The following is a 27467-nucleotide window of genomic DNA, read 5'->3' as shown; positions in this document are numbered from 1 at the left end:
ATGAAATACATCCCTTGCGGCTCGGTTTACGGATATGTAATTCCTACCACTACCGCGTTAATATGCTGTTTAAAACACCAATTTCGGTGATTTTTCGGAACATTAAAAGGCGGTTCCTGTCGAAGCGCGCGCGGGGGGACATGCATTATTAATCTTGCGCGCGCTCGCGCGATAATAAAACGGAAAGTGTTTTTAATGTGCGAAATATGATTTATGATATGGAAAGCGCCCAGCCAGCCAGCCAGCCAGCCAACCGAGCCCGCCTGTTGTGAGCCGGTGGGTAGTAGGCATTTGAGTTGCAAATCGGTGGCAACAGACACATTGCGATGGAATTAGTTTTTATTAATTACATTCTTTTATTTTTTTGTGCTATGTAGAAGACGTTAGAAGAGTTTAAAGCCCTGCAAGGGCCAACAGCTTTTTAACGAATTACGCCAAAGAGATCATCCAAATTAAGAACAACCTCTAGAACCTTGCTCTTGACAACTCAAGTGCAATCAACAGTCCAACATTTAAAGCCCAGCCCGAAAAGAGGACTCAGCAAAAACGTCTCCAGCCTTTACTTTGGGCGTTCAGAATAGATTGGGATAGTAGACCTTTGCTGTAGTTCCTTTCTTTGTAATTGAACTAAATTTTGATTAAACTCATGTTGTTTTAGAACAATAACCTGCTTGATCTACAAGCCCCCAACGTGCATTTGATAGCTGAAGTGATCAAGTATCCATATACAAGTGTTTTCAACTCAACTGTTGCCAGTTCGATTAGAGCCTGTTGTTCTTGCCTGCCTTCAACACACGATCGCACACACAACAACCCGCCGCGCTGTGTTCTGTTCCGCCTCCGGTTTATTGCACTTCCTACGCTAAATGCACCGCAAAACAACCGTCGTGTCGCCGACCGTCGCCTGATGAGAGGCTGTCAAATTTGACGACGGTAGGTCGATCACCCCGATCACAAGCTTGCGCCCAAACAATGACGGTCAGGCAGCAACAAATGACGGATGCGGACGGTGGGGGGGGGGGGGATGAATCATTTGGGGCACGTTGCTGAAGTGGTTGCGTCAACTGCACTTGCTGTTGCCCCGCTTGCTGCAGCTCCAATCTGCATAGTCAATTGTCTGTCTTGCCGTTGTTTAATGAGGGGGTAATACAGGGTAGAGAGAAATTAAGAGCTACTACAAAAAACTTTGGAGATATTTTATTTTCTTTCCGTTTGCCAAAATCATTGTCTTTTCGATTCTGTGTTGCAAAAACAAAAAGGGGAGAAAAAAAAATAAAAGAATTCTTCCATATTTTGCATCTCTGTTTGTACAACACCCCCCTGAAACACTGATTCTGGAACTTCAAAAACCGTCCCAAAAAGAGAGAAAAACAATGGGGGAGTACATCCCCGTCTCGGGGCAAATCGTGTGTTTCTTCCGCTCGTTCGCTGTGATAATTACATCAATTTTATCCCTCGCTGCACTCCCGGCATTTAGCAGTGTGTGCAAAATGGTTCGATCGTCGTCCCATTCGCGAATGTGTGGTGCATCCGCCGGCTGCTGCTGCTGCAGTGCCTGCCTGCCTACACACTTATCATAACGCTAATGGTCCGAACCGCCCGATGTGCGCTGTGTGTGTTTAGCGTCGTAGTGGTAAACGGACGGATCGTGTCACGGATGCACCCGTTGTGCGAATGCACATCGCGCACATACTCCCCCAAAAACTGCAGTGCCGGCTTGTGCAACACGCGATCGTATAGCATTATCAAGTATGCCTGTGTGTGTGTGCATACGCAAACATATAAAAATATTACTTTTCTCTTTCATGTTGGCCTTCTCTCTCTCTCCCTGTCCTTTCCGCAGTACAGGTTTTTGTGCATCCGGTTTGAACCATCTTCGTGCGCTCTCTCTCTCTCTCTCTCACTCACTTTACACAACACTGTTGCAAGTGTTATTTAATCGTTTGTCGCTGTGTGGGACGGGAACGGGAAGATCGTACATTATGAGCATGTTTCGTTACCTCATACCTTCGAATCGTTCGTTCGTTTGTAGAAGTATGGTTGTAGTAGCATTGGCAAACTTAAATTTTGTCAGCAAAACACCATGAAGAAGCGTGTACACGTTAGCACCAAAATCGAGCTCAGCGCACAGCGAGAAAGGGAGAAAGGTACAACCAACCAACAGAATCGTTGTTACAGAAACAAAAGGGCCGCATAGCCAGCCGTGTACCACCACATTACCGACCGGCTGGGCAGCAAAATGCACATACATCAGCAACTGCGCCAAGCGACGAGCCGGCAAAACGCAGCAGGCCGGCAGGGGAAGACCTGGCGTTGCTTTGGCCCTGAAAACCGATGGCGTTTGCATCGCGCGTTGCAGAGGAGGCCTCTCTGTGTGTGTGTGTTTGTGTGTGCCGGTCTGTACGATGGTCAATGCGGATGGGGGGTTTTTTTTTGGGCGGCCGGGGCTCGGGAACGCGCCAAACACCGAAAAGAGTGTGTGTGTGAACGAGAGAGAGAGAGATGGAGAGAGCGAGCGCACACACCAGAGCAGCAGCGGCAGCCCCCTCACCAAGCAGTCAAGTTCAGGGTCAGAGTATGGAAAGATTTATTTTAGTCAATTCTGCACAAAAGTGTGTACGATGATGATGATGATGTTGGTTCGGCTTCGGCGCGTTCGTACTGGCGGTGGGGTTCCTCGTGTGTAGTTGTGTCTCCACCACCGCTTTTTTTCGTTTTGTTTGCCTTATGCTTTCGTGGTGTTGTTCTCTTTTTCGCTGCTTTGCTTTGCACCGTCCATCCATCCGTCCATCGTTTTGGGCCATTCTAATGCGTCCATGTTTCGCTTACTTTTGGGCTGGTGTGCTAGCTTTTTTTTGGATGAAGTGGCGGGTGCGTGTGTGCGTCTTTTTGTGCGTGGCACAGAAGGTGCGTTGCCGCATTGCCTTACGCACTGCCTCACGCTTGTTGCGACTGAGTGCGTGTGTTTATGGTTGTGGAGGAATATAAAATTGAAGCGCGATCAACATGGGGCCACACAGCTGGGGCAATGGGACGTCCATGGGCATTGTCGGTTCGAGCGATGCTGAGCTTTCCGTTGGGACGGGTGTTTTTTGCGTATTTTTGTATTTTTTTACCATTTATCTAAAAACTTAAAATGATTGACGCAGAGAGTGGTTCAAACCAGCAGCTATTGATTTAATTTATTTCTTTTTCCTGCATTATTTTCTATTGCATTCCTATTGTTTTCCTATTGTATTCCTACTTTCAATAGTTGCTATATCAGGATTATGTTAGCTGACACACATAAAACCCTTTTTTTAAGTATAGAAATCACAATTCAGCAATAAACAAAATGAAACGCAGACACAGACGCACATAAAAGAAGAGTAAACAAAAACGGATGCGATGCTCCATGACGGGTGGAAAAACGACGTGACATTTCCCTCTCACTCCCTCCACCCATCACTCCGTCAATCGAGCGAGGGTAATTTGCTCAAATATGTCCAATAATGTGTGACACATGCCTGGCAGAATGTGGGAGGAGGGGGGGGGGACCGATCGACCCCCTCGGCAGCGGGGTTTTGTTTTTTTTTTTCGTTGCGCTCTCTTGTCAGTTTGGTGGAAAATGGGCTTTGCGTGTCGGGCGGTCGTCAACGGGCCCGAAAATTGGCAACCCCCGAAAATGTCCACCCCCTTGCCTCAGACATGGGGTGTGTTGGTGACTGGTGGACGCATTGTTGAGATTCATTATTCACCCCAGACCCCCCAGACGATGACGACGTTCTCCCGATATGGGTGGGGAGCGAAAAGCGCATTAGCAGCAGCAACCCCCGAGCGGTTGGGATAGTTGTTTTGGATTTGTTTCCGTTTTCTTGAGCTTTTCTCCCCATTTTTTTGTCGGTACAATTAGTTTGATGATGTTGTAGACGATGATAATCGCTTTTTTTGTTGCTGCCAATAATGGTGCCCTTCAAGAAAGGAGCGCGTGTGTGTGAAGTTGGATGGAAATTGAGCATAAAACCGATTCAGTGCGTCGATTTGTGGCTTGTCATGTGAAACAAAATTTTTAGCTATTTAAGGGATTTATATAATCTTAAACGGAATGGAATGTTATGCTTAAAACATTAACGCACCTAAAGAATGCTCCTCGCTTACAAAACACACCGAACTGTGGTTAGTGTACTGGCACAGCGAAGACGGGAAGAACCAGAACTTGGGGAATTGCCCAAGAAATGGTGTCAGTGTGTTAAGGCGATCATATCCGACTATCATAGCGGCCCTCCGCTTGATGCTAACGCGATCGTCGCTTGATAGACACCGGCACACACACACAAACACAGAAAGTCATCGGCGTTAATCGACGCAGAAATGCCACCCCCTGGTACAACCGAGTTCAGCTGGAAACGTGTTGATCAAGCGGAGCATATATATATATAGGTACACACGTAGATGATACATCGATTTGTGCCAGCGCATCGTTTGTTGTAGTGTGCGTGATCGCGCTGGACAGAAAACAAAAATAAAAATACATATCTTTCCGATGGTTGTACGATTTTTGTTCTCTGCTTCGACCGGCTTCCACGATTCCAGATGGACTCGAAGCTGATCGAAGTTCGGTGGGGTATAATTTTGGGCGTACGTTTGTTTATGGGTTACGGGGGTTGTTCTTTAGTGGAGTGGAGTTTACAGCGCTCAACACCTGAAGAAGGAGGAACGAAACATTATTTTTGCTCGTCTGATTTGCTCCCTATTTTCATTTTCCAGATAAAGCCATTTCCGGGCCTCCGCCACTGGTTGCATACTCGACAGACGAGAAACAATGGACTGATTGGAGCAGCGAGCAATACCCAACGTCAGCTGCTGCACTACCGCTTTGAAGAGCCTTATCTGAAGAATCAAAGGTTTGTGATAGAATTGTTGTTCAATTGATAATGTAGATAATGAGATAAATGTACAAGAATTTCTGTTGGTCTGATGATATCATGAGCTGGAGTTGACCTTAATGAATAGTAGATCTATTGGATTTGGTTCTTTAAAAAACTTGATAGAGTTGGTGACTTTGCAATCGTTCAGATATTGTGTCGGAGGTCATATCACAAATCCTTAAAATATGGACCAAAGCTAATACCATATCATAACATTCGTGCGCCATGCAGGAATCTGCTAAATATCAGACATTCAAGACGTACCGTAGATCGTAATGCAGAAGATTCAATTTCCTCGATGTAAAAGAACCAGCTGAAACGTAGGACGGAAAGCAAACGCAAACCAAACCCGTAGGTTCCAAAAAACAGGCCGATTATATTCGTTCGCGGCGTGCGGAAGTGGCTGGAAGAGGGGGCAAATAAAAAAACAAGCAAGCAAGCAAGTAAATGAAGAAGAAAAAATGTAGGTAAATTCGCTAGACATCCGACATGTTTCGTCGGGCGCGCGCATACTTTTGCCGACAAGAATCTCCGGTCTGGCAAGAATTGGGCAATTAAAATTTCAAATCTGCGCCATCATTACTGGTAGGCGGTAGGAAGCGACACGGGTGTACGTTTGGATGGATTGGGAGGTTTTTGGTTGTTGCTGTTGTTGCTGTTGCTGCTCCTGGGAGGGTTAAGACCACGCACAAGCACACACACACACATACACAGACAGCCGAGCACTGGTAAAGGCAGACAGCTGGCTAGAAATAGAAGAAACCGCGAAGCGCAACCTAGCGATCACTCAATGCTCCACGAAACCACCAAGGCACTCCCGGTGCAAATGGCACAAGCGGCGGGAGGCCGGGTGTTCTGCCGCACGTTTGCAGTGTGGTTTGAGTTCTTTTTCTTTTCCTGGATCTATCTTACCTTGGAAACTAACCATTCCTCTAGCAGAGGGGGGAGTTGGTTGTGTAGTGGAGTTGTTGGAGGTCGTAATGTCTGGAAGGCGCAGACAAAATACGCATATCGACAATGTCTCGTGGTCTAGACAATAAAAGACAGCAAAAAGAAAGAGTTGAACGATCAAGAAGAGCGACTACGATCTGTGTTGTGAAGCCTGGATTTAGTTGCGTCCCCTTGCCGCCGCCACCCGACTCTATTGCGATCGTTAGGATCGCTCGTCGTTTTCTTTTTCCGCCCGACGCTCGGACGACTTTTGGCGCGACTCGGAGGATTAATGGATGGACTAAAATTAGACGCTGCGCTGCGCCTAGGGTGTTGTGCACGGTTGTCTCGGAATGGCAGCAAATTTTCACTTTCACGACAGTGTACAGTCGCTTAGAGACGTGTGACCATGAACTTGACTTGAGCGAAACCTCCGCTGGCTTTCTGCCGCGAACGCGTAAGCAATGAGCGGAGTTCTGTTTTTGGCGTTTTGGCTACGTAACGGTTGAAATTCAAGGGATTTCGTTGAAGAATTACTGAGCCATGAAAGCAGACGTTTAATCACTCTGGAGCTAAGATTCCGATGTACAAAGCAGTAGTACTAGTAGTAGTTCGTTCTTTTCAAAACGGTGACACGTTTCCGATGGCATTGACCATCCTTCTGTGGGAACTTCATCGGTTCCCCTCCCTAGGCGATAAGCGTGTGGTGGGTTTGGCCCTTAAACAGCAACAAACCCAACGTGATGAGGGGGAAAACTTCGGGATGTTGTTATTTTCGTAGTAAGTTCCTTCGCCCACTCCGCGCACAATCGATCGATCGAGGCCTGTTGACGTGTGCATCGTGTGCCTGGAGAGCGATACTACGCCGTTTGCTCGCACCATTCACCATCCAAAAACAAAAACCATCCATCCCGGCCGGCTTGTCATAGCGCTTCCCAGATGCTGTCCGCTGCTCGATCAGGATCAGTACCGATCGCGACCCGCGGACGGTGATAACCTCATGCGTCAATCGACGCTTTCGTGCGGTGTCGTTTCGCTGGGTGCGATCGTACAGAGAAAAAGAGTAAAAGGAAACGTTTAATGCGTCCACCGTGCGTCTGTGGCGCGATCTCGTGTCACGTTCGGCGAAACGTGACTCTTTCCCGGGGAAATGGCAGCAGCAGGTTTACCGTTAGCGTTCGGGGCCATTCAGCAGATCGGCCCACCGTCGGTCAAGATCAATCCGAGCGCACTTTCACTGTTGACAGGTATAAATAGCAAGATCATCCGAGTTTTGGTTTCAAGAGATGCTGATTGCATATTCTTCAACCAACCGAGTATTCGCAGCGCTCAATTGCTCTCAAAGTCTTGGGTCCTATTCCCGGCGAAAACCAAATCCATTCGGAGTATCGCGAATGTGTAAGCGACACTTCCTTTCCACCGAAGCCGTGCGCTTCGTTACGCATGCAACCAGAAGGAACTACTGCTTCTACACGGTTCGCGCAGCTGCCGGTCTGCTCATTCCAGAGTCGACCGCGGCCACGGTGGGGATACTGTGTGTGGGCTTCACCGCAGGTCATCCATATTCCTTGAGATAAGTGATCGTGGTGCGATGCCTTCGCGTGAAACGTTCACTCAGACATTGGGCTTCTGGCGCTCCTGGGGGAAATGGTTCCGGAATATCAAGCAAATCAAAACCTTCGCTAACGCGTCTTAGTGCGCGAGCCATCGCAGTTCCGTCCCTTTGCCGGTGAGCTCTGTCGTCCGAAGGGTCCGGCTCGAACCGGTTAAGGGCACGAACACTCGTTGTCGACGCTACTGGCGCTATCAGTAGGGGAGGGGATCACACCTCCCTGGGCTAAGGCCACGAGGCCTCTCACATCATCATCAAACACTCGATTGCAACCCCTGTTGAGTCGTTGTCTTGTGTCGGCTTCTTGCCTCCAGCGTCCAATCAATCGTGCTCTCCCATCCGTCTTTGATTAGCGCGCGCTCTGAGATACACACGGTGATAAGGAAACTACGGACTTGCAAACATTCGCACACAGCGGGAGGGAGGGGGGGGGAGGTGGCCATAAATTGGAGACGAAGAGGGTGGATTGTTGTTGTTGTTGGGGGGGGGGGGGTTTGTTTGAACTTTGCATAAACAATATCGAGTGTGGTGCTGCCGTTATCAGCCCTCCATCGCTCGGCCAGTTTGCTACGAGCTTGCGAACAAGCGCACGCAAGTTTGCCTTGCACAAGTGCAGCTTGGTGACCAGCGTTTGTGCTGCAGCGCGCCCACTCGCAGCATGGCCCCAGGTTTGCCATGGCCCTCTCATGATGATGATGACATAAAAATGGAGGTTTTTATCATGGCGGACAGCGGATTTTGCGTGCGCGCGGGTGCTGTGAGCCGTTGTTGTTATTTGTTCAACAGGCAGCGATATGAAAGTACGATCAAAAGAACGCCTCTGATAGGTAATAGTTTGAAGGCTGCTGGTCGTGAAAGAACGCGAAGGAAAACGTACACACACACGCACTTACCTTACACCCTCTGTGTCTTGGTCCCGTGGTTGCAATTGGGTTCACAGAGCACGACGGTTACTGTGTGACGGGTGCCAAATTTATGCTGCACGAAGACACCACCAAAGGCAAGATACGAAAAAATGTAAATCTGGTTCCTGTTTTTTTCTCCTTCTGTGGATTGTTTTAGCATTTTTTCGGCAGTTTTCTTTTTATCAGCTGGCTGGCAGCAGTAGTCGTCGCCAGCGAGCAGCGCATATCGAACCCGCGCCGGTTCGCTTTCGCCTTCCTTCTCATGGTCAAGATCGAACCCCCTCCGAAGGGCGGGCAGTGCGAGAAGCATCAGAAGCTGGCAGAATTTAAAGATGGTTCGAATTGAATTTGTGTGTTTTTTTTTGTGTGTGAACATATGCCGCTTTATGAAAAGCTTGGGGAATGAGAAAATGGCGTATACATATATGCAAAGCCAAGTCCCGAGCAAGTTCTATTGGACAGTGAGTGTCGTTCGTGCAAGGGCAAACCGCTCGATTGCAGACAGTGGTCAATGCGGGTTGATGGGGATTGTCAGCTGTGTTTGATTTGAACTTGAAAATGAATGGAAATGGAGGCCTGGTCTGGTTTGATTTCGTTGATCGTGTTGCATTGATTTCCTTTATTTTTTGCCCTTTTTTTGAAGCATTTTGTGCAACTCATTAGTGGGCTTACACCATTATGATTACCAACATCTTTATAATTTAATTCTGAAATGGAGGAAACTAGGAAACTGCTAACAGAATAAGGACACACACTGGGCGCCTCCATTAGTAGCTGCTAGGGAGTGAAATCCGTCACAGCACGCTCCACTTCCGCTTTGCTTCCTGGAAAGCGAATTTCACTCGTACTTGGATCGTTTTACTTCAAGACTCCTCTCAAAATTGATCGAAAGTAAGAACGCAAATGTGAAAAAAATCATATTCTTCATACATAAGTTTGGTGAAAAGAAACACACAAAGAAAAAATAAATGAAAGTGTTTCGACTTCCACCTCTAGAACCTCTCAGACTGAGACACAACATTTTCCACTCCCCGTTCCGTTCAGTGCGCTGTTCTAGTTTCAACACGAAAACGAATCGATTCTACTGTTGCCTTCCCAGTGCCTGTGACGATCGCATGCTTTTTCTGTACGGCGCCAGCTGAGATTGATGATTTGGAGGAAGTGCTTGTGCTTTCCTTCTCGGGCCAACCTTCCACGCCCCTCTTTCCCCTTTTCGTGGCATGCTACATCGACAAGCACACAGCAACACCAAAAAAGCAAAAGCTTTCGTGTCTGTGTACACGGAAAAGCACACCTCACACACACACACACACTCAGTCCCGTGCAGGCGCCCCTCTTAACACTTTGACCGCCAGCCTGACGTCACAGTTTTTGAGTGAGCACGTAGCGCATGGCAAGAGAGCGATGAGAGCGACAGTTTCTCGGGCCATTGTTATCACTCTTTTGTTTCATTGCGATAAGCGGCGTAGCACATGTCGTTCTCGTTCTCTCTTTCCTACCTCATTCGTTCTCAAGAGAATCACTGAGCGTCAGATACAAAGCTGAGTGGTGAGCAAAGCCGTCATACGAAATCATATGACGCGGCGCTTAAAGTGTTAAAGCTGCATTGCGTGCGTACAGACAGCCGGCCGGGTCGGAGAGGGAAAGAGTGTTTGCTTCCTTTCTTGTATTATCCCCCCAGCCCATCCCTCCCTTCCTTCTCCTTGTCTGGCAGTCATGCGAAAGGTAACATAAAAGCCACCCACCACCCCCCGACACCCCCGAAAATGTCGATAAAACAAGAAGCCAAAAGCAAGAACGGAAGAACGCAAAAGAAGCGAAAGAAAAGCGAACAAATAAAAACAACAGCTTCTCTTCAGTCCCCCTCCTCCCCCTATGGCTTCTTGTGTACATGTGTCTGTGAGTGTGTGTGTGTGTGTTTCTCTTTCCAAAACAGGGAGGAGGTGATGAAGGGGTAGAACTCTTTCTTTCCTTTTCTCACTCGCGGCACGTTCGCGCCGACCGAGCGCCATTCACTTTCCATCGGCAAACCAGCCAGCCAGCCAGCCGGTTCTCCCGCTGGGGAGGAAATTTTTCCATCTGGGGGTTGTCGGTGTGTCGAATTCTTCAACATTTTTTTGTTTTGTTTTGGAGCCGGTCGATTAGTTGCGCTTGGTTGCATATTGTCATGGTTTATTCGTTGCGTATGTATGTGTGTGTCGGTAAAGGGTGAGCGAGTGAAGGGATGATGTCAGTATGCCAACTCCAATTTCAACTGCGTATGCGTATTCGCAACAGCTGTGAGATTGTTATTTACATGGCGCACACGAACACACACAAACACACACAAACACACGGGGAGGAAGGGGGTGGAGGTATGCGAAACCGCGACGTTCTTTTGGGTACACGACCACCAAACCGCGAACTTGATTGCGTCTCCTACAGCCGCACCACGCCGCTCTTATGCCACACACTCGCGCCTGTGTCTCTTTCTGTGGGTGGAGAGGAGGGAGAGGGGTAGTTTGGCTGGCCACACACACAATCATCAGCAGCAGTCATTATCTCACTGTTAACGTCGTCTGTCTGTTTGGACGCCGTCATCAGCGGACGTCTTATGCCGAGTGAAGGAGGCTCGACACGACGACGGCGACAAAAACACATCGATGCGGTGTGTCTGTGTGTGTGTGTGTACGGAGAGGCCGTCGGAAATTTGCGTGTGGTAGCTCCCCCATTCAGTGGGGTGGAAGAAACGCATATCAAAACGCGCGAGCTATTAAATTGCGAGTAGTGCGAGCGAGAGAGAGAGAAGCGAGGGCCGGCACGCTCGCTACTAGTAATAAGTATTGGTAGCAGAGTGAACAGAGTGTTCTTCGGTCCGAGCGCGAGTCGCGATTGAAATAAAAACAAAAACCCACCCCTTCTGAACACCCACCCCCTCTAACACACACACACACACCTGCGAAGAGCGCCACAAACGCAACGCACCGATAAGTGATCGTGTGTGAGTGTTCTCTATCCGCGCGCGCGTGTGTGTGTGAGAGGTAATGGTGGCGGCGGTGATGGTGGCGGCGGCGACGCGCAACGTGTTTATTGGCGGAGCCGCAACACAACAGCGGGCAACGGGAATTGGGTAGATGAAAAACAAAATTCGCGAATCGCACCGCGCTCAGTACGAGACTTGCCGTCGCTCGGTACGGAACGGACACGAGCCAAGCAGGCCAAACCGAACGCAAACCAAACGATCGTGTACGGGTGCTAGCGTGTGTGTGTGTGAGAGAGAGAGAGAGAGGCAGAGAGCCCGCACCGAGAGACACAGAAACCCGAAAAACAAGTCGCAAACGGCTTGTGCGATCGTAAAGAACGCTGTAATAAGTACGCCAAACACACACACTGGGTGTGTGTAAAGGCGGCAAAGGAAGGGGATGTGCAGTTGATGTGTGTGCCTGTGCTTTTTCCTCTTGTTTCACTGTTTTGGAAGCGGAAAACGTATACCTTTGTGTGTGCCTACCAGCTCTCTGTGTGTGATTGTAAGCTCCAGTAAAGTGTGTTCCGAACCCGATCGAGCAACACCGATCGCGGTGTGATCGAATCTCCGTTTTTACGTTCCAAAAATCGGTGTGTGTGTTGAATTCTGCTTTAGGGAAAACCCCCGTAGTCCGGTGGAGACCGGTGAAAATCCGGTCGCTCGGGAACAGCAAACATTCACTCTCACTCCGGCGGACAGCGGACGTAAGTGGCCTTCTCCCACCCGCGAATCCAGTTGCGGCACTGCGGGATTGTGTGTGTGTGTGTGTTTAAGGGAGAGTAATCGACGTGTTGTGCACCAGTACACCCACAAACAATATCGTTGCACTTTTGGATGCGCACCAGGTGCAGTGTACAGTGTCATTTCCTTCAAGTTTGCCGGTTTGTGTGGTAGTTGGCTGACCAACAACAAAAATAAGGGGGGTGGAAGCCAATTGTGATCAACAACAAAAGCACCCTTTGCACAGGCGATATATGGACCCGGCAAGTGTTTTGTGAACAGCGAGTGGAGGGGAAAAGAAGTTCAGCCAATCCAGTCAATCCACACATACACACATACACACTGGATACCGAACCCGGCAGCACGATGGACAGCTGGATGCAAGAAGTGGTGAGTTGGTTGAATTTGGTGCATTTCGTTGCAAATCGGATCGATCGCGGAGTTCTGTATGCTGCTGCTGCTGCTGCACCGGAGGGATGATATAACACCGATACACACACACACACACACACACGTACGCCGCTTGTACAAAGCGTTATTGCACAATTAATGTGTTGTCCCTTCACCCTCGTGCTCTCTTGTTGCTCCCCGCGGGGGGGGGCTCGCGGGCCGGCATGGATGGATAAGTAGTCGCGCACTACTATTATTATTATGTCAGTGGCCCTCGCGCTCGCTTCCTTTCCGTTCGCGCAGCCCTTTACCGCGCGCACAGACACACACACGCGCGAGCGTTACCTTCTCGTGTTACATTCTCGTACGTTCTAACGTCCAATTCTGGACGGCGTCCTCCAACGAACCTCCTGGCGGCCCTCCTCCAAACCATCCTTTCATTCATCCACATCGATCGATGCTTCGGTTCGGATGGTTTATGAGCTACTCAGTGGGGGTAGAAGGTGTTGTGTGAGGGAAACGCTAACGCGATTTGTGTTGTTGTTCCCGTCCGGGGAGGTTGCAAGGGAAGGCTCCTTTTTTTTTTTGGTTTGCTTGATGTTCTATCGTGTCACGCCTGTTGTAAATTCGCTACACACACACACACCCCGCCACTGCCCCCACCCAGGGGGAACGCGTTGGTTCGATACGTTGCGCGTGAAAAACTACCGAGAGATGATGATTGATGGTGATGTGCGTGCGGGCGATGGTAAGGGTGTGTGGGTGGAGATGGGAGATGGGGGGTGGAAAGAAATTTTTGGAAGTTTGATTTTTTTACCCTTTCTCTTTTGGCTTCTGGCAGCCGCTCTCCTGGTGAGGTTCAAGAGTGGCAATGAAACGCCGGTAATGGATGCGCTGGATTTTCATTTCGTTCGCAAATGGAAGAGCTAGAGCCTTTCTGTGCATGATTTTCAGTGTGAATTCCGTCAAAAAAAAAAAGAACTCTTTTTGCGCCCATCCATTTCCAGCTTTTGTGTTTAGCGTCCGTCAGAAATCTGTTTGATGAGAGAGAAATGAAAAAAAAGGTTGAAAATGTCAATCAATTTGTCATGTTTGTTAGATGCTTGACATAAAACAAAAATCCCAAACCCCCTTAGGGGGCAGGTTGGTGTCGATCGGTGATTGATCGGAATGATTTGTGTTGAGCTTTCAACGCCTTTTAAAATTGTTTTCTGTGAGTTTTTGTTTGCTTGTTTTGCATCACACGTGTAATGATCGTATGATCAATAGTCTTTTATTCTTCTTTGACATGTGTGTGTGTGTGCGTTTATGAGCGTATTTTGTTGGTTGAATTGCTCAAACGCAATTATGCTGTTTGAATGATTGTGAGGGGTGTAACTATTTCCCATCATTGATCATCACCGAAGAGAGTATATTTGTGTGATCTTTCATATAAGCTTCGGTAGGACAGGGATAAACCATCTTGATATCAGGTTTGGCTTCGACTGATGACTTGAGATAAAAATTGCTTACACGTTTGGTGGTTTGCGTTTTACTTCAATTTTTTAATAAAGCCTCACATTTTGGCTCTAAGGCAACAAGTTTTGACAGTGCGCATCCATTTTTACATCAAAGGCATCGCTGTTTTACAGTCCGCATCAAATTTTGTCTCTAAAGCATCAATTTTTATCTATAAGGCATCAATTTAATTCAACTTTAAGTCAATCGCTTAATTTACAAAATTTAACGTTGCCACATATTTTGAACCAAAGACCCGGGTTTTCTGAAAATTTGTTCAATTTTATCAGTTTTTTTACAACAAACAATTATATTACACGGTTTTTGCATTGTCTAATTACAGTTTTCATAAATCAGCTCAACTACTATTGTAAATTTATCATGATTCCTACAAGAGTAAAAAAATGTTGACTTACAAACCTAATTATGTTGGTTAGAGTCAAAAATTGATGCCTTTATTCCAAAATTTTGCGGTAACGACTGTAATTTTACACCACAAAAACCTTGTAATTTGATTGTTTTTTTTGTGTTGTTTCAAAACATGTTTCACTCTATTAAGACTTAGAAATTTTGCGTAACAATTTGTATCATTTAAACAATTGCTAATTTAGCTGAAATTGAATACATGTGGAACACACTGTTGCAGACATCCGGTAAAATTGTGTAACCAAAAGAACGGTCTAAAAGCCAAAAATTGATGCTTTAGGTACAAAACATGATGCCTTAGAGACAAAAATATAGGTGACTTAGAGCCAAAATTTAGCAGCAACGACTGTAATAGCGTTTGAATTTATCCTAACATTCTTTTATCAGTACGTCTTCATCCGTAATAGGGCAGTTTCCGCTTAAATAATTCCATCATTTGAAGGAAATTCCATCAAACGATGGCAAAAACTGTTTCTAGCATTGAAAATGGGAATAAAAACCATCATATAAGGGCGCGTTCGTTAATGGAAAGGGAATCCAGATTCAAAATTATCCGGTCGGCGAAACAAGAATGTTACATACACGCACACACATGAACGCACGAAATAAGTAAAGTTGCGCACACAGCACACGCACAAAATAACCGAAACTGACGAACGGATACGGTAGACCGAACGCTGGAAAAATCTAACGTCGGAATGACTAAAACGACTAAAACTAATCGCATCCTACTAAGCAAATGCCGCACGAAAACACCCCCAGCGCGCACAATGGCCGCCAGGGAACGGACGAAACACCGGCCCGAGGTTTGCCTCTCGCCGTACGTGAAATGATGTTGCTGTGGTGTACGTTTTTTGCTGTCGTCGTCGTTGTTGCCGCTGTCGTGTTTTTTTTCCTTGTTTCTGTACCTTTTAAGCAATTTTGTAAACGAGAATGTGTTTTTTCACGCTATGCAAAACGCGATCGTTACGGGGCCATATGTGTGTTGCGAGCTGCGGCGAATGTGTATGTGTATGTATAGCGCGCTGGATTGATAAGTGTTTGGGGAGATTGTGCGATTTTTGTTTTTGGCAACAAACAAAGCCTGATGTGTTCCTTCCAGAAGGTGAAGCTGTGTTTTGGGGGTGAATTTTGTCCTGCAAACAGTTGCTAGCCATCATTTTGGCTTTTGTTGTTTCATTAAACCGGTGAGACATTAAACGCAACTTATCGATCGCTCCATCGCGCGCTCTCTGTTTCTCTCCAATCCGTCAGTAAGTTGCGACATTCGCATTTTACGAGATCTTCTTCGTTCGTTGCTCATCGCGGAATTTCCGTATCCGTTCCGAGGTTTTCGACCAAATTCGTTTGGTTTTGCTCTAACAAAGCCAGCAAGCCCCCCCGGTCGGATGACGGACGCTTACCGACATTTAATTTCGTGTGACTGATACCACACCGCACGTCACCACCACCCCATCTATTAAAACAAACGCAGTTTTGTCCTTCCTTCCCTCTGGAGGCGATCTGTTCAAGGGGGGTGATAAGTTTTTATGCATTTTTAATTTAATTATCACTACACCTTTGCCGTGATTTGTGGCTGCCCGAATGACAACCACTTCCAGTGCAGTTTCCAGCATATACGTGTGTGTGCAGCACTGTGTTGGCAAGATTTATGGCAACAGATAGGAAACATGAAGGGGAAACGATTAAGTTGGAGTTTTTTTGTGTTTTTTTATCTTCCCTTCCCCGATGACGAAAAGTTGACAGCGAATTAGAAGGAACGAGCGCGCGCGCGCGCACGCACGCAAATCGCCCGTCACTGATCCTGCGCCAGTGTGGTTGAGTGTGTGATTTGATCTGACCGTTTCCTGTCACAACTCTGCAGGTTGACTTTAACGAGGCCATTAAAGAGACGTTGAGCGAGCCGCTTGCACAGCAGACACACCTGTGTTTCTCTGTTCGCCGATGCTGATGCACTTTTCGATCGATTCCGAGGAACGATAAATCTTGCCAGCACTTCTGTCAGCCCTGTCAGCTTGCGGCTAGGGGCAGAGTGCAGAGACGTTTCGCAGGATGGAGACTGAGGACAGACCAAGCAGTTGTTTTAAGGGGGGGGCAGAGGATTTAACAGAGAGTGCCTGTCATAAGGCGGACGTAAATGAGTTTTGCTACTGGTGTGGGTTGCGAGTTTTGCTTGCGTGATTCTAAATGATCAGTTTAAAACGTTTCTCAGAATAATATAATTCTATTATTTTGTTACATCAACCACATCCAACCATTCGTTAAAAGATGTGTCGAACACAACATTACTAAATTCCAACAAAGAAATTATACATTTAAAGTTAAACAATCATCCAATAGGAATCTTTCTATGGAGAAGTTTCCCATTAAACACAATTTTCGCACAAACAACAGAAGAATGATAGTGTGATGGCGTGTTGCATAATGCATTCCGCTGGAACTGGAACTCCGGCCTGCAAGAAGCAAACCGTATTGCACCCGAGGTTGGGGAAGCACACGATGACGACAGGGGCTCTCCTCGTCGATGCGTTCCTCGGGTGGCGACGTGGTGGTTCGCGATCGCTCGTCGCCGCATGCGGTTTGTGCGTGCGTGCAAAGTTTGGTCTGGAAGCGACTGGATTTGTTTACGATCCCGGTCGATCGCCACTACACTCCAAGTCCTCGAAGCCGAACCGAAGACATCAGCGTTTGAGAAACGTTCCCTACGTACCCCTCAGCTGCTCAGTGCTGCTTTTGTATTCAAGTGCTGATAGTACGATGGCGTGTGTTATCATCATCATGTGAAGCTGTAGTGACTTTGGCATCTTCCCCGACCGACTATTGGAGGTGTGCACGGTAGGATGCAATGCCCCCTGCATGTCGTACAGATCGTGAGATACTCTTGGCTGAGGCTGTGGGCTCCTGGCATGGCTAAGATTACATCAAACAGTTCGGAGCGGTGTCTGGTAAGCTTAGTAAGCGACGGGAACAATCCGGTTTCGTCGCCGACGGTCGACGGTTTGTGCGCTCTGATCTTTCACCGTGACCGTGAGGTCAAAGTGGATGCAAAACGATCACTGTGCGGGATGCAGTGAAGCATTTTTTCTTGCTTTCTTGTCATGGCAGGTCTTTTTTTATTTGTTCTTTCGCTCTCCTGCTCGATTCAGCCTGCAGGAAGATAGTGCAATCGTTTACATAATGAATTTTGACCCTCAACGCGATGCGATGTGTTCCTATCAGTATGTTGTTGTTGCCGCTTTTCGCCGCCCAATGTTGGGCATGCATTTATTACTTTTTTGCTCCTCCCTTTATAATGCGATTCATTAGTCGGCTTCTGGTGGAACAGTTTAATCAAAATATGCTTTTTCCAACCATTTACTTTCTTGTGCGAGAAAGTCCGAACGCGAAACCCATTGATTTATGAACCCCCCGTCTTTCACAGATGAATGGTATTGCTATGGAGGACCGATCGAGCCGGTCCAAGTACAAAACGGTGCGCCGTATCTAGCAGCTGAGCGTCCGAGATGCAATCGAGACAAACACGTCTTTGTAGTGGTAGTGGTGCCGGCCCAGCCGCCTCTCTATATTGCCTTGAACTTGACCGAGATGCGAGAGGCTTTTACTACTATTATGTCACGGCCACCCCATTATACACCATCGCCGTCCCCTTTTCATCCCCATTTGGTGTACCCGAATGGAGGAGAATAGCTGCCGACCAAAGTGTTACCAAGCTGTCGCTATAAGAGCCGCAGAGAGAACGGAGAGCTTTATTAGCGCGTCAACCAAGCGTGTCTAAGCGGCTGCCGGCGTGGCGGGGTCTGTTGTTTTGATGACGGTCGAGGCAGAAGGAGCCGAAAAGCGGAACCTGGAATGGCGAAAAAGCCCCGTTGAGCTTTTTCCGCGCTGTTATGGTGGCTAAGTGTAGTCCTTCCCCCCCCCCCCCACACTTGAGCGTCCCCATACGCAAGAAGCATGCTAAATGTTGTGCTCCATCTCACTTGAAGTTGTAATTTTGTTACGAAACCGAAGCGAATGTGAGAATAATAGGGAGCAGAAAAACAACAGCGGGGGGCGTACACAACAACACCTCAACCATCCTCTCCATTACCGCGGGGCTAGACGCTGGTTTGCCTACGCCACTTTGCACTGCTTGCTAATTGCTTTTCTAGCAATCGTTTTTACGATGGGCGGGAGGGAATGGAACGTTTTCTTAGCCCGAGCCCCACGCACGCTGTTTGTGTTGTTATTTTCCCATTCCAAGACTCGCAGCAGTAGAGCTGCTGCCGCCCCGAGATCTCTGCTGCTTCTATTCACTACCACCGCGGTTCATCTTCGCGTTCTCTGTTGCCGAAAGCAGCACACCAACACAACACAACAGAGGGCACGGGGGAAATTGGATGGAAGAATATGGTTTTCGTTTTCGAAGCAGGGAAGCGATAGATTACGGTGAGATTGAAAGTGATGATGATGATGATGAAGTGAGAAGACACGCTGAAAGTAAAAGTGAGCGTCTAGCAAAGATCATGCTGTCTTCTACGCTTCGTTACGAGCATAGCACAAACGGTATACGGAAGAGGCATTTGCTCTGAGGCCGATTTGGATTTGGCCGACGATTTGATGCTGATTTCGGGCGAACTTAATACTTCAACAAACCCGGATCAAATCGATCATAAAGCTGTCCTGCCGGATTGGAAGGATTAATAGGTGCGGGAGAACCTTTAGCGTTTAATTTCCGGCTCGGTTACCTTTGCTTTGATTAAGAATGGATTTTTAAAAGCTGTGCACAAAACATCAACTCTGGTGGCGTCCTCAACCCCAATCGATTTGAATTTTGGAGCCGAAAGAAAGCAGGGAAATTCTTGACATTTAATCTCGATTGAAAAGGAAATCTAGCGAAGTAACGAATGGTAAAAATTTAGTAATTGTAATTCATCCGAGCTGCACCAAAACCTCCCCCATCCATTTGCCTCTCCTGTTCAGCGTTCAGCAAACGGAGACGACTTCCGCCTGCCGTACATCATCATCATCATGCTGTGATAAATTAATAAAACCCCACCGAGACGAGATCGTTCGTTTTTTTGTTGATGTTGTGTTGTGCTGTGCGATTGCTATTTTTCCACTTCTTTTACTGAAATGGATTTGCTGTAAAATGTGTATCCGACACGGATCCGGTGGTAAGAATTAAACGCCAATCACCACCACACAGAGGAAGGGTGCAGAAAGTCTCGACTCATTCGCGACGTGTTCCGACCCACCCCGGACGCGAAATCGAATCGAGCGAACCGTTGTGGGGGGAAGCATGAAGCTATAAATGAAGCTGCTGGGAGCTGTTCCCCTTTTGAACGAAGTATATTTCACCATTCGAATAGTTTGGCTCATTCGATCGAACAAAAATCATTCAATCCCTTCTTCCCCAACCAACCGCAGAAAACAGGGGTGTGGATTCTTTGGGCCAAATTGGAAGCACGGTTCTGCATCTTCTTCACGCCTGAACGCACTTTGCAACGACTGCATCATATCGTCATCCCGCTGCAGTGAGCGCTATTGTGGCTATGATGATGATGCATGATGATTATTTGGCAAAAAACACCACTCACACCTTACTGGGGGAAGGGGAAGGGTCATTGGTCAGTGTCAAGGTTTCGATCCACCACCAGCAGCAGCAGAACGACCGGAAGGATTAGCACAGCAACAACAGCGACTCACGCAAGCACAATAGCACCGCCAGCTTTTGCACAGCAAAACAAACAAAACGGACAGAAAGGAAGAAACGCCAATCTGCATCGAAACTGCAGCTCATTACACGCTTCCCGTTTTTTTTTATTTTTTTTGCCAGTAGGAGTAGTTGGTGGATCGATTAATGGGCCTTTTTTTGGTGGTGGTTGTGCTGGTTTGCTTGCATTTTATTCTTGTTCCACCCAGCGAAAAAATAGAAAGAGTTGCAGAACTCACTGACCATGCAGTTTCCCTACTGCACACGCACAACAAGAGGGATGGGTGGGTAGGGTGTGCGAAGAAGCGGGTAGAAATGATTATTGTAATTGTGGATCGCATTTTGGGGGATTACCATGCGAATGCAACCGTATCGAAACATCTACCGTCCTTCCTTCCATGTCCAACATCACCCCATCATCATCATCATCATCGTCGTCGTCGTTCTGGCGCGATCTCGCAAGAGACAGGTAACAGGGAACGGGGAATCGCAGTAAATCCATCAATCAATTGTGCATTAAGCGTGTCCAGCAGCGTCGTGGTGGCGCTGGTTTGCGGGTTTTTTTGGAGGGAAATGAGTGCATCATGCGAAGGGGCCCCAAAAAATGAAGCCAATCCCCTGGTTCTTCCAAGCCACACACTGCCCAAAATCGACTAGCGTGAAGAAGATGCACGTTTTTTTTGTTGTTATCACACATCGTAAAACGTACATCGCCGAACCGAGAGACGAACACACAAAAGGAAGTCAGAGAAGGTGGAGAAAAAAAAAATAGAATTAATTACGGTCAATTTTTAACCGGTAGCTGCAAGTGGGCACTTTTGTGCCATTGGGCGCACGTTGCACGTTCGGTGTGGTGCAGTTAATTTCTCGTGCCTTTTTTTTGTCTCTCGGTGGACCGACAAAAAAGCAAACAGAGCTGTAGTAGGAACCACCACCCCATATAAGCTAACCAAAGCGTCATTATATACCCTGATGCTGGGTGGTGATCAGCGAACGAACGTGGGAGCGAAGCGCGCAGCATGCTAAAAAACGTAGTCCGTCTTGGCTAATTTGTGCTTTGTGCGTCGTATTGAATGCGATTAATTTTATTCTACTTAAGCGGAGTAGTTTTGATTCTTCTTCTTCTAGCGCTCCAGCAGCTTTCTTTCCCCCTCGTAATTAAGTTGATCTTAGTTCTTAGTGACGCTGCTGCAAAAAGCACCCCTGTGCACTTCAGGCTGTTATGCGATCTTGGAACCGTTTTGCAGTTTGATTTAATACGTTTGAATATTTATGGACAGTTCAAAAGTGGCAAATTAGTTTGCTTTTTAAGCTTCGTTTACTTTTTTGTTCTCGTTGTTGCACGACCGAACACGCGTTGCACAATAGGGCAGATAATTGTGTCGCACAAATGAGGTGTGACAGACGGAGCGTTATTTTACTTCTTTTTTTTTAAACAATGCATTTTAAATTGCTCAACAAAATGGTTTTGTGTGTTTTGTAATTAACATTAAACGCTTATTTTTGTTGTTGTTTTCGCCCTCTTCTCCTCTCTGTGTGTAGGTGTCGATGATGGCAGGTGATGGAACGCCTGCAAGGATCAAACAGGAACTGATCGAAACGTCCTGCTGCAGTCCCTCGCCGTCGTCGGTCGGCAGCCTCTCTCAAACCAACATACTGTACGGCAATTCGCCCACGGGAAAGGTAAAGTTGTGTTTGCTCATCATCATGCCTACATCATCGTACCGGGCACGTTTTAATCATTTTTCCCCGTTTTGTATCGCTGTTCCGCAGATGGATTTCAAATGCAGCAGCAATAACGGCGACACACATCTGACCGAGCTGCACGGCAGCGGTGGTGCCGGTGGAAGCAGCGGCAGCACCAAACCTCAGTCACCCGGCTCGCCGGACCGCCAGTTCTGCAGCTCGACTACGTCCGCGATCGGGGACTTTGGCAGCGATGGGACGAGCCACGACACGATCAAGGAGGAGCTGCCGCGCCGCCTGTGTCTGGTGTGTGGGGACGTCGCGAGCGGATTCCACTACGGCGTTGCCAGCTGTGAGGCATGTAAAGCATTTTTCAAACGCACCATTCAAGGTAAGGGACGCAAAGCACTGCTCGCTAGGTTCAGATTGTGATTTAATTTGTCCTGTTTATGTGTGTGTGTGTTTGCAGGAAACATCGAGTACACCTGTCCCGCGAGCAACGACTGCGAGATTAACAAACGGCGACGGAAAGCGTGCCAGGCGTGCCGGTTCCGCAAGTGTCTGCTGATGGGGATGCTGAAGGAGGGCGTCCGGTTGGATCGGGTGCGGGGCGGCCGGCAAAAGTACCGCCGCAATCCGTGCTCGAACCCGTACCAGATGCAGATCATTCAGTCGAACCAGCAGTACACGGCCCAAACGCTCGAGGACATCAAGATCCTGGAAGTATTATCCTCGTTCGAGCCGGATCCGCTCTCGATCGGTGGCACCGGGGGCGACAGCATGATGACCGTCGGCGAGGAGCGCAACGGTGGCCAAGCGTCCAGCTCGTCGTACTCGTCGTCCTCGTCGTCGTCGTCGTCGGCAAGCAGCAACAGTAGCCACTCGCCCGGCGGCGGTGGTGGTGCCACGGCGGCTGCCGCCGATTCCGGCCTCGATCGGATGGCGATCGGTGGCGATGCACAGGAAATATTGAGCGTGCTGAGTGATATATACGATAAGGAGCTGGTCGGGGTGATCGGGTGGGCGAAGCAGATACCGGGCTTCACCGATCTGCCGCTCAACGATCAGATGCGGCTGCTGCAGGTGAGCTGGGCCGAGCTGCTGACGCTAATGCTTGCCTACCGGTCGATACCGTTCGACGGTCGGCTGTACTTTGCCACCGATTTCTGGCTGGACGAGCGATCAGCAAAGGAGTGCGGTGCGCTTGATCTCTACAACCATGTAAGTTTGTAATCAAGCAGGCAAAGCTTTCTTTCGTGTTACGGGTGCATTACTCTCTTACTGACTACCCCTTTTCTGCATCTCTTTTCCTCAAACAGCTCGCACAAATCACCCAACGATTGGAAAAGATCTCGGCGACCAAGGAGGAGTACTATCTGCTGAAGGCCCTGTCGCTGTCAAATTGTGATATCAGACTGGATAACTACAGTGCGCTCAAGAAAATCCGTGACTCGATACTGTACGCACTTAACGATTGTGTGTTGTTGCTAAGGTAAGCTTTGGCGCTTGGGCAAGAAACAACGCAACGGCAAATGGTGTAATGTCTCTTTCTCTCTCTCTCTTTGTTTTCCTTTTCGGCAGGCAACATCAGGCAGTATCACATCAGCAACAGTTGCTGCTGCTGCTGCCATCGTTAAGGCAGGCGGACCACATTATACGCAAATTCTGGACGAATGTGCATATCGAGGGCAATGTGACGATGAACAAGCTGTTCGTCGAAATGCTCGAGTCGGTCTCGCGATAAGATGTGGCTTTTTATTAAAAAGCAACCGCTCAAGCTCTTGAACAACAACTAGCCCTAACACAAAATGACTACAAACGCATAGAGAGAGGTGTAGCGATCAAGGGCATCGGACGCGCGCGGGCGCAGTCACGGTTGGAAGTTGTGACTATAATTTCGTGGAATGGTTACCCCAGCGTTATTCGAATTGTTTACGTAGTTTTAAGGTACACATACATATATCTGTTTTACTCTACTTCTGCTAGTAGCGCACTCGGTTTCTTAGAGAAACGCGCGTTGTTGCAGCTGTACAAACAGTTGTTGCTCCACCACCTGATTGATTGGGAGGGAGCACCTGATGTTCAGTGTGTGTTTTTTTTTCTGTGTAACTGGGTTGCAGGTTTCAAACGAATTGATTTCAAACGTTACGTGGACGTGAATATGATGGGCGTGATTCGCTGTCGTCCTTTTCTTATGCTATACGTTTATTGTGTTTAAGTTACCGCGAGACACGCCGGCTCAGTAGTGTGGTGGAGAGAGAAAGCAATCCTCCATCGTAAGTCAATTGTAGGGCAATGTTCGGACCGGTCCGATGGCTGTTCTTATTAGAAGAGGTGAACTCCTTCCTCACCTGCTTGTTTCATTGAAGCACTGCAGTTAATATTGCCGCATATTACAATGCACTGTTTGTAGCGTGCGTGTGTTAGCGCAGCAGTCATATTCAAATTAAACTCCAGTGAGATTGATGCTTACTTTTAAAAAATCGATTTTAAACGCTAAATTCCTCAGAACAGTAGAGTATTGTTTGTTTTAGAGAGTCAGTTTTTTGTTTTAAAATAAATAACGACCACACGCACACAAATAGAGTTAGACACAGACAAGAGCGGCCAGAGGGACAGTGGAACATTATTAAGAATTCATATTGCAATATCTATACCCTCGTATAGTGGCCGTACAAGTGCCGTAGTAATTTATGTACAGAAAAAAGCAATGTTTTTGTAATCGCATCAGACAGAAGATTTGTGTAATTGAGTGTGAGCGTGTGTGCGTAAGAGTGAGAGCGTGTGGTACGCGTCCACACGGGGTGTGTCAGGTGTATTTTTTTAAAATAATGTTTTATCGTTTGCACACTGCTGTGCTCGTTATAGAAGAATGAATGTTCTTCGCCGATTGCAATAGAGAGAGAGACAGAGAGGGAGAAGGCAACTAACGATGGCTGATGCTGAACTAAAATACTTACTGTAAATGTGGTTTAAACGATGTGGAAGTGTGTTGTCACGATGCAAAGCAGCTGAATCTCACACGCGCAAATGTGTTTTACGAAAGCAGCTGCTTGGATACGGAGACATTGGGAACATTCGAAGAGAAGGTGTGAATAAAAGCTGTCTCCCATTTTACAACAGGTAACATTACAGTACAACTATCCCAGAGCAAACGATCGTTCAACGTGGCGAAGAGGCGGCAAAGGGGAAGAACAATCAGATCAGTATGATTTTATTTCGTTCGAAAGTTGCTAAACTCTACCAAAGCTGTCGCTGTAGAGTTTAATATTTTCTTACGAGCGTAGCATAGCTCAGACAAAAAAGCGTAGAAAGACAAGCAAAAGTAACAGTGTATTGTAGGGAGAGAGAGAGAACGACACTACAAAACCAGCAACCGAGCATACAAAACGAAATGGTCTTCAAGCAACTGCAACAAACGATACAAAACCATAGAGAAGAATGGAAACAAACTTTTAGAAACAGTTCCATATATTTGCAAAAACCTTTATTATGTACATATGCAACAGTAGAAAAGAGATGTAACACGAACCCCGCATTGTAAGTGAAAGAGATAAACTTCGCTGCGTAGGTGGGGAGCGAAACTAAACGACAACAAAAGCCACAATTCGACTGAAACCACAGGTCCTTTCACATACAAAACGTGTGACGCATGGTAATAGAAAGGCATTATTAGGCTTCGACAGCAAAGCAAAGCAAAGGGTCAAGGTTTGGAAGGAAGTGTTTTTGTTCTTTTGCCCGCTTGCCGGAAGATTATGCAATTTATCCATTGCCTGCCTGCAGTACAGCAAGTAAATGCAGGAGCGTAGCCGTATCTAGTAGCGAGTAGGAAAAATCTTCCAAGATTTTTAACCGTGTATGTCGTGTTGGCGGGGGGAAAAACAATGGGAAAAGCTGTAACGACGGCACTGGCTGGTCGACGAGTCTGGTGGGTACGTTTTAAGGTGATTGTCTCAGGGATTGTATAGCGCGATTGCGTTCTTGCGTTGTGTACGTGACGATAGTTTAAAAAAAAATGGACGTTGGACATTGTTCGAGTAGTAGCATATGTTAGTTGAAATTGAGGTGCCGTAATGGTGATGGTTTGTACGGCGAAAGAGAGGGAGAGAGAGAGTGTATACGTTCCAGCAACAACAACAACATTACACCGTCACGCGTAAGGTAGCTGAATTGGGGCGGCGGAATGGTTATCGAATGATGATGATGATGATGATGGATCGTTAAATAGAAATACAGCAGGCATTATTTTGCTAATGCGGAAAATACGACTTGGAGTGTTGGGGTAAGGGAGAAGCGGTAAAGGAAAGAAATGCCTAGGTGTATCGTTGTCAGCTCTATCCAAGGGGACACTTTTGTGATTATGTTTGTTCGTCCATTCAATTATGGTCAGAGTGTTGACTGACCATCTTACTTTTTATTTAAATTCCATCTCATTCTCAGCTCATCTACTAATGTTCTTGCCGCACGCATATACGGTGTGTGCGGATGTCATCACGTGATGTGTTGTTTTAATTGAAAAAGTTTGGTAATTAAAGTAATCAAATGTACATATGTGTACATTCCCGGCTACCCTAGTGTGCTATCTCTTATTTACAGGCACAATTTTTAATTAAAAAACGTTTCAAATGTGCTATTTTGTTCATAGTTCAATTAACAGCGATGATTTGTTTTGTAAAATTATGTTTTGTTTTCAATAATGGATATTAAATCTTCAGTCATCCGACACAGACATACACGCATTTGTTGATGACCATTTGGTTGTAGAAATAGTCCGTAAAAACCTTTCCGCCATCCTAATGCCTTTAGGGCAATTTTTGCTTGTTCATTTCCAGCCTCTCTCCCGTGGGTTGCACATCCTCATTCTTACAGCAGCAGGTAGCAGGCAAATATTGACGAAAGCTACCGAATGTTGGGTCACTTTTACCTGCGACTCGGAAGTAATGTAAAAGTTTGATACCGAAGGTCGGTGACGCCTACGTTTGCCATTGTTGACACAGTAGCAGCATCATCATCATCATCAAGCTGAAGCAATTCCACACCTACGAGCTCATAGCGTAACGTAAGTTAGTGACTTTCTCTTTGATTCGCTACAACTGCCCGCTGCTTTACCGTACCGCACGCACACAGCCTACAGACAGCGTAGACGAATTTTTGTCTCTACTTCTACGTGGTCGTGGTATGGCGAAAAACAGTCAAACGAGATGTGACACCTGACGGCAATGGAATTGTCTGATATACCTGGGCAAAAAAAAGTACGATCTCTAGTGCCGTGTCGGGGAAAATGACATCTGCTGGCAGTTGAGGGATATGAGCTGGGGGAGCATATGAGATACGCTGTGCTGAAATATTAAAGAGGAACGTTCGGGACATTTGGCTGTGTCACAGTTGCTGTTAAATGCCGCTGATACGACGGTGCAGCCTAAATCCCTCCGGGGTGGGCATCGGGTCATATGGAGTGACACAGGGTTGGCTACCGAAACATGGCGGTCTAAACTGGTGGGTAGGTGGGTGCGTGCGTGCGTGTCAACGATGCGGAATTCCTGGAATTCCACCGCAAAAAAAGCCGAACAATCATCGTGCCCGGAAAGACTATTGGACTATCCGAAAATGGAAATGCGAGATCCGTATGTCGGATACATTTTTGGCTTCCGTGTATGACAGGTGAAGCACGCCGTTTCCGGGAAGTTGACTGGCATAT

At 47.2% G+C, this 27467-nt stretch overlaps 1 protein-coding gene across 3 annotated transcripts in view; it reads left to right on the top strand.

The window, feature by feature from the left end:
- Positions 1–26037, top strand: part of LOC120893767 (estrogen-related receptor gamma) — a 31699-nt gene extending 5662 nt beyond the window's left edge. For 2 of the 3 annotated variants that reach the window (XM_040295862.1, XM_040295863.1), the window contains exons 2-7: positions 4747–4883; positions 21626–21766; positions 21857–22160; positions 22239–22990; positions 23089–23261; positions 23351–26037. In XM_040295862.1, coding sequence (XP_040151796.1) covers positions 21632–21766; positions 21857–22160; positions 22239–22990; positions 23089–23261; positions 23351–23513 — 1527 coding nt within the window. In that variant the 5' untranslated portion in view covers positions 4747–4883; positions 21626–21631 and the 3' untranslated portion in view covers positions 23514–26037. Of the gene's footprint in view, positions 1–4746; positions 4884–11495; positions 12469–21625; positions 21767–21856; positions 22161–22238; positions 22991–23088; positions 23262–23350 lie in introns of those variants that run through there. The other variant, XM_040295861.1, reaches the window with a different exon arrangement.
- The last annotated feature ends 1430 nt before the right edge of the window (positions 26038–27467 follow it).

Source organism: Anopheles arabiensis, chromosome 2 (genome assembly GCF_016920715.1).
Source record: "Anopheles arabiensis isolate DONGOLA chromosome 2, AaraD3, whole genome shotgun sequence".
Taxonomy (NCBI): domain Eukaryota; kingdom Metazoa; phylum Arthropoda; class Insecta; order Diptera; family Culicidae; genus Anopheles; species Anopheles arabiensis.
This window is presented reverse-complemented; position numbering and strand designations above follow the sequence as displayed.